Source organism: Passer domesticus, chromosome 3 (genome assembly GCF_036417665.1).
Source record: "Passer domesticus isolate bPasDom1 chromosome 3, bPasDom1.hap1, whole genome shotgun sequence".
NCBI classification, from domain to species: domain Eukaryota; kingdom Metazoa; phylum Chordata; class Aves; order Passeriformes; family Passeridae; genus Passer; species Passer domesticus.
The window spans coordinates 56945955-56962152 of record NC_087476.1 but is presented as its reverse complement, the minus strand read 5'-3'; the positions used below and the strand labels follow the sequence as shown (position 1 = coordinate 56962152).

Here is a 16198-nt window from a genome sequence, read left to right as displayed (position 1 = left end):
AGAAAAGTTTTCATCCATGTATTATTTTTTCCAATAAATGACACTATATACACTTTTTCCCCCCTCCCTATTGTGACAAACTTATAACTTTGCATCTCATTGATGATGGTGAGAGCTCTGCTCCAGTGAAGAAAGAAACATTGGACCCAAAGGAGTATGTTGTCTGATGCAGCATATTTACTAACACAGCTTTCCATTCTACCCTTGGGGAACTCAGATAACATTTCAGTGGGTATTTTTAATAAACATTTTCTCTCTGAAGCCCTGGCTCTCGGCAGCCAACACAAAACAAAGCACAATGCCTGTGCCTTGCCAGCCCTGCAGTGCAGTGCCAGAGGCACGTGTGAAAGTCATCCTGATGGGAGCAGCTTTCCTGCCCTCCTTGGCAGGGAGGGCAGGGTCCTACAGCCCAGGCAGAGGGCCTTGCTGGGCCTGGTCACACACAGCTATGGGATCTCTCTGTAAAAAGGGTAAAAAGGGATCCCACAATGCCTCCTACCACACCAGCATTGCAGCAAGTACTTTACAGGCTCTGTTACAGGACAGTGTCCCACAGACAGCAGTGCCCAACACATGTATCAGAAGGAAAGAGACCCAAGGCAGAAGGCTACAGGCTTGCAGGAGAACAGCACAGAGACCCTAGCCAGAACACTCCAGTTGCAGAATGCTCATTGCAGTCTCCTGACCACATTTACAGGTCTAACTCTGCAAATCAATGGATGGAAACAAGATCTTTGTAACCAGAAGCCAGAAGGCCTGACCCCTACCTCACCAAAATTGATGGACATGTTTTCATTAATCCAGTGGATTCATCCAGCATAAATTCAGTCATCTAAGAGTGAGGTGTTCATTTTGGCATCTAAATTCCTAGCCAGTGGGGAGTGAAAGTGATTTCCAGAGTAAATTCTTTCCACATACACAATTTTTTCATTGCCTCACAGGGCAGGAAACCAGTCTTAATTTTGCTGTCAATTAAAAGAGTTTAAACCTTTTCAGCCAGTACTTCCACTGTATTTTTCTCTTCCAAACACAGCAGTTTCTCTCTTTAAGTTAAATCACAGCGTGGAGGGGGAGAAGAAAGTATAGTACTGTGAGTTCCCATAGGATTAAATTACAGATCCATGGTACAATTCCAGCTATGTCATTCTCCCTGTCCCTTTTCTTTCTCTCTCTCTCTCTTTTTTTTTTTTTTTACCCTCAATAATTCTACCAGTACATCCTTCTCCTGGCAGCAAAACTGCCTTATTTATCCTGTAATATGCCTTCAGCTGCCCTCAGGCAAATGTGAACTGTAAACAAACTGTCAAAGTTGTAACTGGGATATCCAGTTAAAGCACTTTAAATAAAAACTTGGACCATCTAGAGAAAACAGACCAGAGTAAGGGAAGAAAACAATATGGAAAGGTGCTTTTCTAACAGAACTAGTCCTTCTGCTCTTGTAGCCCAGACTGCCTTTTCATGTTCTGTCTCTATAGCTGAAGAAAGCTCCTGTGTTACAACACCTTTTGTGTTAGAAGCCAATGCCAAAACCAAACACTGCTGCAGTCCTGCAGTGCTGAGCTGCCAAACTGATGAAAGTCTAGCAGAAATCCTTGGGCAAAGAACTGTGTTAGAAGACAGATTTTACATCTCTGCTCTGCTGGCAGGTAGTTTCAGCAACTCCAGCAAACCTAGTGGTGTTACAAACACCACCACTAATTTAGCCAAGCATTGCTGGTATTTACAAATATTTTTTTTAAAAGCTAGTGTATTTAAAATATTTTAAATGCTCAGACTACTAGAAGGTCTCTTATCGTGCTTCCCTGCCAGCTTTCCCTTAGATTACATGGCATAGATTGCCTGCAGAATGTGCCACTGAAAAGAAGGCTTGCAACAGAAATGCAGCACTCCTGAAAGAGTAAAACAATGCACTGAACAAAACAATCTCCAAGCAGAATACAATAGACAGCATATAAATAACATGGCTTTCTATTCTGCAAGGATGCAGCACTGGCAGGACAGTAAAGACTAATTAAAAACTAAAAGTGACCATAAATTACTTTTTTATCTCATTTGACAAGACAGACCACTATTTCTACCCCTGCTGCTGGCTTTCCTCTGACTTCTCCTGAACTCTGGGGCTTTCCGAGCTGCTCAGAAATACAGCTTGCTAAATGTGAAAGAATAAGATGGTCCAACTTTTCAGCTTTTTTCATAAGAATTATACCAGAGCTAGAAAGAGCTATTTGCTGGCATTTTTAAGAGCTTAACCCTGAAGTTCTTGCTCAGGTAAAACTCCTGTTCAAGATGAATGAGTTTCCCAAGTAAGATCAATGGACAAGGTATGGAAGTGGGCTAAGCATCTGCAACTCATACTAGGATATTCTTCCCCTCTCCAGTAATCATCCTTTTTTTCCCCACAAAGATCAGAATACATTGCTGCAAATGTGACTAATAGTTAAGCTGTCACTTTTCTTCCTGAGAGACCATCACCAGCTCAGGGCAGCTGTAACTTCCAATCTGTTTGCAAGCCAAATTCTGCTGACCTGGGAGGAAAACATGCAGTGACTGGCCTGTAACTTTGAACCTTCCCTGGCTCCCTCAGCTGTGGCAAGCACATGTCCTTCCTGTGCACATCACTCACTGGGGAGAGAAGGGGCAGCACAAGTGAGAGAAACCTGTGGGGCTACCTTCCCCTGCTGTGCAGATCTCAAACACAGCATGCTTCCCCCTCTCCCTTGATTAAACAAAGAAAAATATGAGATTTCAGGACCTTCCTCCAAAAATCCATGGAGGAAAAACAGAGAAAGCCTGCTGCTGCAGAAGACCATGCTGCCTTCTTGGCCATTGTGTCTTACAACCAGCTGCAAATAAAACAACATTTCACTTTTTTAAACTGAGAAAATTAGGCTTCATGACATCTCCAGCACTTGAAAAAAGTAACCAAGTAACTGTTTTAAAGTCCTTTAAACTTACTCTTTGAAGAAAATGGCTACATAAACCACTGAAAGTCAGGAAATTCGAGCAGAAATGTGTCAGTCTGTGGTTAAAAAAATGGAAAGTGACAGGAGCTAGGTGTTGAAGAACATTCTCTTTAGCTTGCAGGGCTTCTACCTTGTGTTGTTTCCTTTGTTACTGGGGGAAGAAGATATCAAAGCAGTGCTATTTTCTTAAAAGGCTCCATTTCATGGTGTCTTTTGATAGCCTGCAGGGTTAGGTGGAAGGTCTGTGATTTAGCCTACTTTTCTATCTGTTAAAATGTCTATGTTAGGATAGTTTCAATTACGTACTGCTACTGCTACAGAACATAATGTGAAATAAAAATTAACTTTTACATAGGGAGGTTCAGAAACAGGAGGTTTTATGTAACCTCTTACAAGGCAAAATTCAAGCACATGCTCAGTACAGATCATCTTTTTGTCTTGGTATTGGAGTACATTATCCCAAAATCTTAACCCTTGGAAAATTGCTAGTGAGACCAAAATCTCCCTGACATGCAGCTAAGTGACAAAAACATAGGGTGCAAAAATAGAGGTTTTAACTAACCCCATGAATACAAAGCAGAAATATTTAGGATCCATGCAATGGAGAGTAAGTCCACCCCAAGGCAACATGTGGGTTTGGTGAGACATTCCTGTTCCTGCCATTCCTGCATTCCTGATAATGCACACAAATGAGATTCGTCACATAGGACAGAAGAGCTGGGTGAACCTCCACACCTTACCAGAAAGATCTGACACAAAACTGCCTTTACATCCAATGGCTTGGGGAGACTTAAGAGGGGACTGAATGAGGATAAAGCCCAAACTCTCCTTGGCTCTACGGAGGCTTCTTCTCCCTTTGCTCTATACAACACTGACAGCACCAAACTCCAGAGGTGTTACATGGAGCTACCTGACCTCACATGCCAAATGATGCAACATGCTGTTCCTGCTAAGTGATGGTGAATCACGTCGTGCTATCTGATATGATCATCAGCTGCTATTTACTAAATGGCATATGATCAGTCATGTACCCAAAATGCAGTAAAAAATATCATTAGAGATGTGTTTGGACATTTGCTACTCTTGCCTTCTTTGGAATTTAACAGCAGAACAATAAGTAATCAAGGATTTTGATCAGTTTATCCCTAGCCTAATATCTTTGTGTAAATGTAGTGCAAATTATGAAAGCAATGGAAAACTGTGGGCTGGTAAATATACTGCCTCCCTGTTTTCCAAGTTCAAATTTAAAAGAAAATAGAATTTTAGGAACCAAGCATATGAAAAAAACCCCCTAAGTTTAGTGCTGTCTTTGTTTCTCTCTTTCCTCTCCATGCACAGATCCCAGGGCACAGAGATTGTTGTAATTCTTTCTTGGACTGAAGTCAATGAGAATTTGCCTAAGAACAGTTGGACCAGGCCCAAAATATTAACTGCAGCAATGTCAACATATGCAGACACAATTAAATTTCACCCATATGAGTTCCCTCATGCTTAATGTCTACTTTCATGGGATCAGGGGATTTAGTCCAGTTATTTTTTTGTGTCCATGCATGTGTTCACGTAGGAAGGTGAGACACCAAACTCTAAACCAGGAAGAGTAGAAAGCATAAGACCACAACATGCTAAAATCTGGTCATGTACAAAGAGCAAACAGCAAAAACAACAACAAGCACAAAGGCTAATATTTTCCGTGGCTTTGCACCCTTTAGACATGCTATGCCCAAGTCACACGAGTCCATTTACACTGGGGGGGAGGAGGGGAAGCACCAGGGATAGAGCAGCAGCAGTTTCTGGTGCGAAACAGAGCCAGAGCACACATCCTTTCTGAGCTGCACAGGGCCACACTGCTCCCCTCCGACATGAGGCCAGGCAGCTTCACCATTCCTTTTAACCACGACACCCAGCCCAAACCAGAGAGTGCAGCTATTGGCAGACAATAGTGCATTGTTATAAAAAGTCAGTATTTCATTCTGAAAAAGCTGTCTGTGCCACCATCACAGAAACCCCAAGCCTCATTCTTCATTTAAGATTACATTTCAGCTGAAAAGCTCAATGTTCCACCAGCAGAGAGAACAATTTTACCTTCATACTAGTACACCAAGAAGCTGCCTACTAACTATTCATTTTGGGGCTTTTTACAACTACTTTTTCTTTCAGTTCAACACACTTTAAACACTGAGAGGAGTTGGGAAGTCCTTTTTAACTCAGTTCCTACTTAAGAAAAGGTCCTCTTTATGCAAACAAAGAGCATACCTGACTTTTAACATGGTTTTCCTGAGCAAGGACTGAAGAATTGAATCCAGAATGATCCACAAATTGACTCATGTAAACTTCCTGAACAAAATCAGCATGAGTGAGGACAGAAGGTTAAACAAGCCCTTTCGTTTATAGCAGCTTGTAAAGAAAATATTTTTAGATAGCAGGAAACATAACACCGGTACACCAAAGATCAAAAGATCCTATTTTACAGACCTCTCAGATCCTTCTTTTTTATTACAGCCAGAGTGCAGGCAACTACCACTAACAGGACAACACACAGGCCGTGCTGCTTAGCTGCTTGAAAATCTTGTCCTAAATCTATGAAGGAGCCCAGAGTTTGGCTGTTGGGACACAGCAGGGCTGAGCTCTTGGGGACCAGCAGCCTCCTCCTATACACCCACCAGGGAGCTCCAGCAACCCCAGCCAAGCTGGAGACCCAGGCTCCTTTGCCACGAGGTAGGTTTAATTCAGCCCCTATATACTGCCCTAGGTCAGGGCCAGTGGATCTGCAAACCTTTCTCCTGGCTGTCTACCACAATGCAGCCAAGAAACAGTTCACGAGGGAAGAGCAGATAAACAATACCGAGTGTGAGTCTTTGGCCCCTACAGACACCCCCATGCCAAGGGGAGTCCTAGTCCCTGCTCTCCAAAGCTGCTTTTCATCAAATGATTCTGCAGCACAAAATACAAGCCTACAGCATGGCAAATTGTGCCAAATAGGGACGTGTGTAAAACTTTACTATCTCCTTTTTTAATGCCTGGCTAGAAATGCCTAATCAAAACCAGACTTTATTCATTCCTTCCTACTGTAAATAAGCCCTAATGTAAGTTCTGGAAAGAGGGAGCAAAGAAGGATTAGCCATGTGGACTATCTGCCTGAAAGTCAGGAACTACAGAGTTACAATTTCCTTCCTGACAGTGACTCACTCTGGGGAATGAGACACTTTCCTTTATTTCTCCCATGTGGAGTAGGCCTACAAAATCACTTAGTCATCTACCTTGGAAATACAGAAATTATGTTTTGTTTTCTGAATGACTTGCTGTGGGTTTCACCTAAAGAACACAAGAGCTCCCAAGCTGGCTGCTAATGACTTTGGTGGGCTTTGGATCAGCCCCTGTGCAACAGCTCTGCTTTAAAGTACAGCAAATGTCTGTGTTTGTTAACACTTGGCAAAAGCACAGACACATAAACCCTGGCCTAACATCTGACTTACATTACAACAATTACACGTTTAGGGGGAAAGGCCATCCTGGTGCTGGGCAACACTGGCCACACCAGTGCCAGCCAGGCAGTGCTAGAGTCTCTCCTCTCACGCCAAGGCCAGTCACAAATTCTGGCCACCACTACACCACTCAATTCTCCAAAACAGCAGTGCCACCTGCAAAAAGCCTATGGAAAAAAAAAACACCCTGGTTCACGTTAATTCTCAGTCCTACCAATTCCACACTGCACCCAGCTGAGTTACAGCACCCCACACACAGGGCTGTGCCCTCATGCTCCACAGGCAAAGTGAGATCCTCAGCCACATTCATCTGAACATTTCATTCTTCCATACTCAAACCATAAAATTGGTCTGTGAGAAAGCAATATGTATATAAACATATATGGATGCATATATGTATTTTTATATACAGAGGACAATTTTATCAAAGAATAATTACCTGTAAAGGACTAGCTAGTGGCCTGTTTCTAGGTACTGCAACTGTTTTCTGAAAACTATCATCATCTTCAGACACAGGCATCTTTAAAATGGAACTGGTAAGAAGATTCTGAACAGAAAAAGAAAAAAGAAAAAGGTTTTCAGCAACTCATGAGAACAACCTGAATTGGAATGCATTGTGAGTAAACTCAGGCTGAGTGCAGAAGTTGCTACACTGGGCACAGCCACAGATGAGGAGCAGACATCAGCCTGGTGTCCCTGGGACTTGGCTTTGCAGGAGCATTGCCCTGCGCAAAGATCTTCCATCCAGTGAAAATCCCAATTTCAAGAGTAACAGTAACACTGAACAGTCCATAAGCCCTGGCAATGCAAAGGGAACTGTGCTCATGCAAAGTCTCCTTTGCAAAAACCAAGAGAGTCTCTCTCTCTTTCACCAGTTTTTAACTCATTGATCTAGTAATTTCTGCACACAGGTGCAGGCATCCTACAAGGACATGCTCTTCAAAGTCTGTGGGCTGCAAAATGACTGCAACTTCTGAAACCTTCTACAGGTATCAGAGTGATAATTAAGAGTAGCATTTTGCCTTTTATGCTTAGTACAGGAAAATGACACAGAAATAAGGAATAAAGCCTACTTGTGAAGAAAATCAGAAAAAATATTCTTTTTCTCTTGCATTTAAGAATCGAACAGGGATGGAAAACAAAGAATTTCTTTGATGGTGGGAAAAGTTATACTTACTGGCACATCTTCCATAGTAGACCCAGGTGTAAAGAGCTGAGTGTTCAGGTTTTCTCCTTCCCAATGATTTGAACAAAAAAAATTTCCAGCTTTATCTGTTGGGGACTCTGCCTGAAAACAGAAAAGGCATGATTCAACCACCACATAACTGACCAGGAGATTTCTGTCAGTTGCTTAATAAATTGAACAAATATTCTTCACTGAGGTGCATAATGCATGTTTACAGTAACATCTTTTACAGCAGCCTTGCCCTTTGCAGAAGAAAAAAGTTCAAGGTTCTCCAAAAAAATCCCCATCTAATAAAACTTTGAATACTTGCACTCAGTGCTCTGTTAGTATTCAGGAGTTTAATCCCCTAGAAAGGATTGAGAATAAATGTATTTTTAGAACTTTAGTGACAAAGTAATATAATGCAATGTCCTCAAATGTTCAGGTTTCTAAGTCACTCCATGGAGCTTGGTCCCCATGGGGTTCTTCTATACTTTTCACCAATATTTGAAAGATTCAATCCAAATTCATGTCTAATTTTTCTTTTCTTTTTAAGTTTCAAACGAAAACTGCATTAGAACGGTCCAAGCAAACCCCTGCTGAAAACAGCAGAAAGACTTCTATGGAAATCAATGGGAGATGAATTAGACATGCCTAGTGTACTATATGGAACCGACACTAAGATCTTGGGGCTCACATGAAAGGAAAACAGACACAGCTATTTAACAGAAAAGGCATTGCTATAAGTTTCTCAGCAAAGAGTTCTGAATTAAATTGCCTCAGGTAAGTTTGAGATTTACCTCTTGTTTGATTTTCTTCAGCAAAGGGGGTCCACTTTCATGTAGCCCAGCCACTATTGCAGATTCCTCCGACTCCTGCTTGATAACATCCTGCAGATCTTCTACAAGATGAGTTGGAGTTTGAGGCTGAAAGAAAGAAACGTTATATCCAAGTCCAGAACATCCCTCTGCACTAATATCAAAGCAACTTTCATCATTGTTTCCTTCTTACCAGCATCTTCAAAGGACCGTATTTGATTTCCTGAGCTGCAAGTGCGTTTTTGAATGGAGTGGGTGTTCTTGGAGAGCTTTCTAATATCGACCTCTTGATTGCTGGAGTCCTGAAACTTTAAAAAGAAGGAGAGGAACTTTAAAGGAAGACGCTTGGAAATACTAGCTCTTTATAGAAATGTGTGCATACAGATGGTATTGTTGTAAGACTTTGGAAAATATTTCCCTGTCATCCCATAATCCATTTTGCTTTTACAGCAGAATATCTATTTGACTGTGATAAGATGTAATGACTTTATTTTAAAAACTGGTGAACCTATATGCATGGTTTTATACCTACCTCAATAGTCATAAATTGGAAGTTTTACTCCCAACTAAGCAAAATCTGAATGTGTGAGCAAACAACTCTGCAGGAAGCAGAGAAACACAGAATGGTTTAGGCTGGAACAGTCCTTAAAGATCATCTAGTTCCAAACACACTATCACAGGCAGGTACACTTTCCATGAGATCAAGTTGCCCAGGGCTTCATCCATGGATAGGCCATTCACTACTTCTCTGGCCAGCCTGATCCATTGCCTCACCACCCTCTCAGTGAATATTTCTTTCCCTGTATCTAACCTAAACCCACCCTTACAGCCTAAAGCATATGCTGACCCCCAGCACTTTGGTTGCATGCAAATGTGAAGAGGTGGACCCTCGTGAGTTGGACAAGACAAGAGACTTACACATGGTTTTCCTTCTGAGCCTTGAAAGCCTGGTCCCTATGGAACGGGGTGGTAAGTGCCATCTTATGGCCACACACCGGTGTGGAGGTAAGTGCAGGGTTGTCCAGGTTCAAGTTTTCATGAGTGGATGAGGTGTTCAAGAACTGCAGGTGTGGGAAGAAAAAATTAACAGGAACATCAAGATTACATGGCTGCCTCTTAAGCTGATGTTATTCAACAAAAGAAAAAGAAATTATTTTCTTCTGACTGACACGAGTCACTCTCCTGGCCCTATGATGCAAGCAGGGGTATGTGGGGTACCTGACTACATTGTGAAAAAATACTCAATGGTTTGGCTCAGGAAGCTAGAGAGGGAAATTCTAAAGGAAATGACACTCTGTTCCAATGAGAAAAACTTTCCACCACTTTCAGAACCTGATTTGGATTTTCTCCAAATAAATTTTAATTAAGACCAGTGTGCCCAAGAAACTAGGTGAAAATGAGCAAGAGATGTTTCAGAAACAAACCCACAGGAAACAGGGTTAAATTCCACAAATATTTATGTGGGGAATGTAGGGGCTTTTAGGGCAGTGCAAGTGTTGATGACAGGAAAATAAATTTCCTATCATCTCTCTCAAAAGAAAGTACTTCACTTTCAGAGTATGAAATGAAAGCTGCCACCTGTGACGGGTACGTGGAATACTTTGGAATGGAAACAGCTGACTGAAAAAGAGGCAGCACTATTTGTTTGGAGAAAATTGTTCTTGCATGTGTTCTGCCTAGTAACCTAAAATATAGTTTCTATTTCTAGTCTACAAATCTGTGAGCATAGTGGTATCCTTTAGTCTGACAACAATTCAATGTATTCCCTTCTAGATTCTGTCACTTTATAAAAATGCGGCACGTAAGAAAATCTGGCTTTCACTGGAAAAATGACATATGATTAAAATAGCTAAGAGGTAATGGGAAATACATTGGGAAATCATTACATGAAATCTTTTACTATCCTTCATGAAATAGTCTTTCTCTGACATCAAAGACCAAAGCAAACCAACACAGACAAACAAAAAATCCAAAACACTTTTAAATAGTGCTACAGCTGTGAAACAAAGCAACCATCATTAGGAATTTGAAAATGCACACCAGGCCATTTTAACAAGCCATTTTTCCTCCTCATTCCTATTCCACTCCAACTCCCATGGCCTGGGCAGAGGATGGCAAGTGTGATTTGAATTTTCTGGTTGTTGTCAGTTTGTCTCACAACCTGAATGCTATTTAAATGCAGTTTGGGGTTTTCTAGGTCAATGAATCATACTGTAAGTGGACAGAGATGGAAAGTATCACAGATGATCAGAAATGTTAAACTCTAGTAGCTGGAGTTAGCAGCAAGAGTAAAGCAAGAGGTCACACTCCCCTACAAAAAACGATCCAAAAAGGCAAAAAAACAAAACACAAAAAACCATGCCCCACAGATGAATTTAAGAGTCAAGAATCAACAGTTAGCTTGCTGATTAACTAAACTCAGCAGTGAAGACTAGGAGCAGCGAGAAGATTCAAACACGGAGCGAAATCAACAAGCACAACGGTAATTAGTCATTTGTTCCAAAGGATTAGTTTCTAAATTGTTAAGACTGGGGTGACTTTTGAGAATTAGTAACATCTGTGCAGAAGTCTTGATCTACCTGCGAGGGAGAGAAGGGCAGGCTTTTGACAGGGGAGCACTTAGGAGGAGTTGAGCTGCTGACGTCAGCTAGGACCAAGGTGCTACCGTGGCCACTGGCTACGGGGCCGCAGTGTCCTCTCCTTTTGCGAGGAAGGACCCGCGGAGCCGCACTGCCCTGTGAGGCAGATAAGGTCTTTCGTGAGCCAAGAGAGCCCTGACTTGACATGACTTTGCTCAAATTTGTGGTGGGCTGTCCTTGCGGTCTACAAGCACTGGCCCCTCTTTGCTGAAGCTGCGCGACTTTGCCTGAGGGAGCTCTGCTAGCCGGAGTGTCTGTGTCTTCAAAGAATTCAAAACTGCTGAGATCACCCCATGATGAAGGATCCTGAAACAACGTGGGAGGCACGGAGCTATAAGACAGTGTATAGTGCCACCTCATGAAAATACAGCGCTAGGATATGTTTGTAACCAACAACAACAACATTAAGTTTTTCCCAGTTCAGTTCAGCCTGATCCTGTTCATGGGAGCAGCAACGCTGTGAACACAATTTGTGTTTTCACATACCTTGATCTTATCAAACTGTCTGACATCCTAATAGTGTTGCTGGCAACCGAATCCCTAATGAATGAGTCAAATTATGTCCTTACTATTTGCTTGCCCAGTGTTTTCTGCTTGGTATGATGATGGTGCCTTTTGTTACAAAAAAAAAAAGTGTGCTGTAGACCAAGACTGGCCTCCTCCTAACATGCAATGCTGCCCTGGATGTGCTGAAAGGGAAATGATACTGAACGAAGCAGACACGTCTGCTTCTGAAGGAGGTTGCCACCAACAAACGTTAACTCAGTGTGCTACTTTACATGCAGCATCCCAGAGACTGCAATGACAACAGGATCATGTCAGTGTCAGATACTTGACATTTAAATGTGTGTTTACAGTCCTTCACATATGCCAGGACAAGTCCCTTAAACTTTGAAAAGCAGCTATTGAGGCTACAACTAAAAATTGTAGAAAATTATGCAGATACATGAGCGGCCACACCCAAACCTATGGCATGTGTCACTTCGAGTATCAGTAAATATCATCACATTGTTTAAAATTTTTCATGGTATCTCTGATTGTATTTTAAGGAGACTTAAAAATGAGAGATTGTTTCAAGCTCCTACTGTGCACCTTGCTGAAACTCACACTCCCATTCCAAGATGTAGCCCGAAAGGGAGACACCCAAAAAAAGCATATGCATCCGTGCTTGAGGGCTTCATTTACAAGCAGCTGCATTTTGTCATGTCAGAAAATAAGCTTCAGATCCTGGAGCAACTTGAAGTCACTCGGGAAAAAAGCAACAACCGCATTTAGGACAATCCCAGCTCCTCACCCCTTACTCCTTGACCATGCACCAATCCACCTAAGGCATCGAGTCTACTTACGGAGTCTATTAACTGGAGTGTTTCAGCAAATTCTAAGAGATTCTTAACATTATCCAGGATGTTGCTCTGGTGAACAATCATGCACCGTGCAGGGGATGCACTTTCCTCAGGTAAGCAACCGTGATCCACCGGTGGAGATGGTGTACAGTGGTGATGCTCCCCCAAACAGGAAACAGGTGCACTGTCACCACTGGTCCTGGTACTGTCCGCAATTGTGGTGCTGTGCCAGCCGGGGTAGTTTGATGTGTGGTTCTGTGTCTAAAGGAAGAAGAAGGCAAAAAAAAGAAGAAAAGGGAGGGGGGAAAGGCAGAAGGAACTTAGCAATGAAATTGCACAAGGTGTCAGATGCCACTGGAGGAAAGATAAAAGTAGTTGCATCATCATCTAAAAGCTTATGCCTATGAAACAATTGTCAAGATGTTTCCTTTCATCAGTGCAAGATCTTGTTTTAAGTAATACTGGCATGGTATTTGTTATCCCAAAGTTACCTCATAATTTACTTCCACTATTTTAGGCATATGTCATTACTAGCACATAATCAATTCATACTTTGTTACTCCAAGTGCTCAAAAAGTGTCTGCAAGTCCTTTTCTGTAAGAAGCAAGAAACGGCAGGATTTCCCTACTGAGCGCTCAGCACTGTAGAAGGCTAAATGTTTTCAGAGTTAGAGTTGCTTTTGTCTGCTTATCTCCTTTTCTTCTGCTATCCCTGTCTAATGCTACAGCTTACACCAATGCAATGAAGAGGCTGTCAAATCAACGTGGTTAGGAAAGCAGAAGAACAAATTAACAGAAGTTTCTTTCCAGTGTGATCATGCAACAGAAGAAATTGCAAAACATTAACTAAAGTTAAAAAGTGGCCAAACTAACGTATCATGCATGCAGTTCTTTTCTATTCATTTAAATATTACCCAAAAAAAAAAAGAAAAAAAAAAGAATCTGCTGGCTATCACCTATCTTCAAAAATGATTTTGGGATTCTTGGCTTTGGTGACGATGTTAAGTAGTTACACAAGGGTTTTCACACATTAACAACCAATGGCATATACAACAAAGTATGAGAATTCAGTAATAGCCAGCACTTGCTCCACACATGCAGTTATGAAGAATCTAACATTATTCAGAGGAGTAAAACAAATTCTCAAACATGCATCAAGTCTGAAGCTTACGAAGTATACAAAACACAGCTGAAGGAAAGAATACAACAGAGAAGAAAAATCTAATGCACAGGCACTACATTTTCATCACATGAACCATTGCACACTTTCAGAAACACAGATCCCATTATTGATTAAAGGCCTGTAGGATTTTTTATTTTGTACAATCATCAAGTTTCCAATATTACATTATGTTACGGAGCCCAGTCCTGCTCCCACTTTGCAAAGTAAGATACCTTTAAAATTTTTGGATTTTTTTTTAATAAAAGAATTTACAAAGCAGATACAGATTACATATGTGCTATGTTTCATCCTTTTAAAACGGAAATATAGAGCCTTGATTAGTACTGAAGGCAGAGGGGGAGTAAAAAGTTAAAAAGACAAGCACTGGGGTAAGGCTGCTATCCCTCCATCCAAGCACACAGTGACAATCTTACTGGTAATGCCTGCTGCCCTTTCAGTTCATTCTCAGTCGACATTAGTAGCAACTCTAATTCCTTTATTCGTTTTTCTTTCTCAGGGTCTTCATCATTATAGTGTCTCTGAAATTAAGAGTTAAGGGAAAAGAAAAGATAAAGGTCTGATAGGATGTAGCAACTAAAATGCTCATGGTTTGCCGACCTGTGGTTTTAACAGCCAAATTAGATTCCAAGATGAAACAAATGTCAATTGTGTTTTCCACCATCAAAGTCTCTGCTGAATTTCAGTATAGACATTTGCAATGGAGAAAGTGAAGGCCATCACACCAGATGTCAACTACTGCATTTAAAATCCACTTCAGAAGGAGCAATTATTAGACATGTCAGAACTCCCCAACCTTCCCCATTTTCTCTTTTCACCACACTTAATACATTAAAATGTTTCCTTAATGTACGATGTCTGCATTTTAGTTTATCAAATATTTAAGAAATTGACTCTTGAAATAAGGTTCAAGTTATCTACCTGGATAGCTGCAGCAGCTGGCTGAGGTACATTGACAATATTTACATGCAGTGCTACTGGATACGGGATCTGACCAGGAACCTAGGTCAAAAAGCAAAAATTGGTTATTTCCATCATATTATCTGCAACATCAATTTGTGTTAAACATACTTTGATGTTAGGTACTTAATATTTGTAGTCTGTGGAGATGAAATAACAACCAAAAAAAATGTTTATAAGAAAAGTAATCACGTTTTTAGGAATATGACAGCAAGCATTAGAGAGGAAGAAAGAAAATTCATATATGAAATGTTTACCCTTCCTGAATGAGAAAAGATGAATAATTTATAGAAACATTTGTAAGGATTTTCTAAATTGAAGTGAAAAAGCAAAAGATGCAATTTATTATCATTTAAAACTCTACAATGCAACTATCTGAAGCAGGAGCCTGTTTCATTATTAAACATTAATAGAAAAGAAATCTGATTAAAAACAATACTTGTTCACTTGGTTCTGACAGGCAGCCCACAAACAGAATACTACGAAAGAGAATGTGGGAGATTTTGACGTGGAACACAGAATTAACCAGATTCAACTGATATTCAAGAAATTTAATATTCACAACTCTAAGAAATATGTTAACTGCTCCCAAGGCATTAAACCTGCTTTACCCAGTTCCACCACCTGAATGCCACCAGTTTGAAATGTACTCATTTTCACCACTGAACTATGTAAAAGCCAAAGAAATCCTCATCAGACATCAAACACATCCAAGCCCACCAAGACGAAGGAAATCCTTCAAGCTGAAAGCAGGAACAGCTAAAGTGCCCCCATCTATTCAACGAGGCAAAGCAAGCAGGCCCTGCACACTGCCCCTTGCAGGCACTCACGTTCTGTGGCTCAGGGATGTGGTAGTAGGGGTAGTCACTGCCCAGCGGGGGCTGGCTGGCCACCGGCAGCTGCGCGGGTGGCGATGGGTTGTGAGCAAAGGCCATCAGGTGGTTGTTCTTCTGAAAGCCAGCAGCTGCTGAGGAGTGGCAGGCTTTGGAGGACTCCTGCAGGTAGCCCTCCTGCTCAACCTTCCGGCGCATGGTGGAGTTCCAGTGGTTCTTGATAGCATTATCAGTTCTGCAACAGAAATACAGACGTTCGAGGGGTTTCAAATATGAGCAGCTCCAATTCAGACAGGTCAATGGGCAGGGAACTGCTGTTGGCATTTCTGTTTAAACCCTGAGCTCTTCTCTGATCTTCCTCCTACCCCCACCACTACAGATGCTATTCCCAACTTCTCAGGAAAGATGCTCAGTATAAAGATCAGGAAAAAAGAAAAATGGGCTATGGTTGTTTACATAGTTTTTAAAGCAATCTCTCATGACTTACATCCTCAAATTGAAAGAAATTTCTAATTTCATCTTCACCTCATTCCCATAGAGTGAGAAGACAACGAAGGCTAGCATCCCTTTGAGGCTATTCTAAAGGAATGCCAACATCATCTTCCTATATCTTAATATTTCAGTGGAGTCTTATTGTGTCTCATTGCTGGAAAGAAAGACTGTGGAGAACAGCTGTGAACAGACTAACTTCCAAGCAATTTTCCAGCTGGTCACCTAGACAGCAACAACACACAGCTGTACACACAAACTCAGTAAACAAAACTGTTGGGATTTTTCTTAGATGCAGAAAAACTGAGATTCAAATCCTCACATAAG

At 41.4% G+C, this 16198-nt stretch overlaps 1 protein-coding gene across 2 annotated transcripts in view; it reads right to left on the bottom strand.

The window, feature by feature from the left end:
- The window catches only part of MYB (MYB proto-oncogene, transcription factor), a 33694-nt gene that overhangs the window by 4054 nt on the left and 13442 nt on the right, over window positions 1-16198 (bottom strand). The window contains exons 6-15 of one of the 2 annotated variants that reach the window (XM_064413255.1): window positions 15380-15617; window positions 14511-14591; window positions 14006-14110; window positions 12414-12671; window positions 11008-11373; window positions 9347-9489; window positions 8622-8736; window positions 8411-8536; window positions 7623-7733; window positions 6885-6992 (exon numbers count right to left, since the gene is read on the bottom strand). In XM_064413255.1, coding sequence (XP_064269325.1) covers window positions 6885-6992; window positions 7623-7733; window positions 8411-8536; window positions 8622-8736; window positions 9347-9489; window positions 11008-11373; window positions 12414-12671; window positions 14006-14110; window positions 14511-14591; window positions 15380-15617 — 1651 coding nt within the window. The remainder of the gene's footprint in view (window positions 1-6884; window positions 6993-7622; window positions 7734-8410; window positions 8537-8621; window positions 8737-9346; window positions 9490-11007; window positions 11374-12413; window positions 12672-14005; window positions 14111-14510; window positions 14592-15379; window positions 15618-16198) is intronic. The other variant, XM_064413254.1, reaches the window with a different exon arrangement.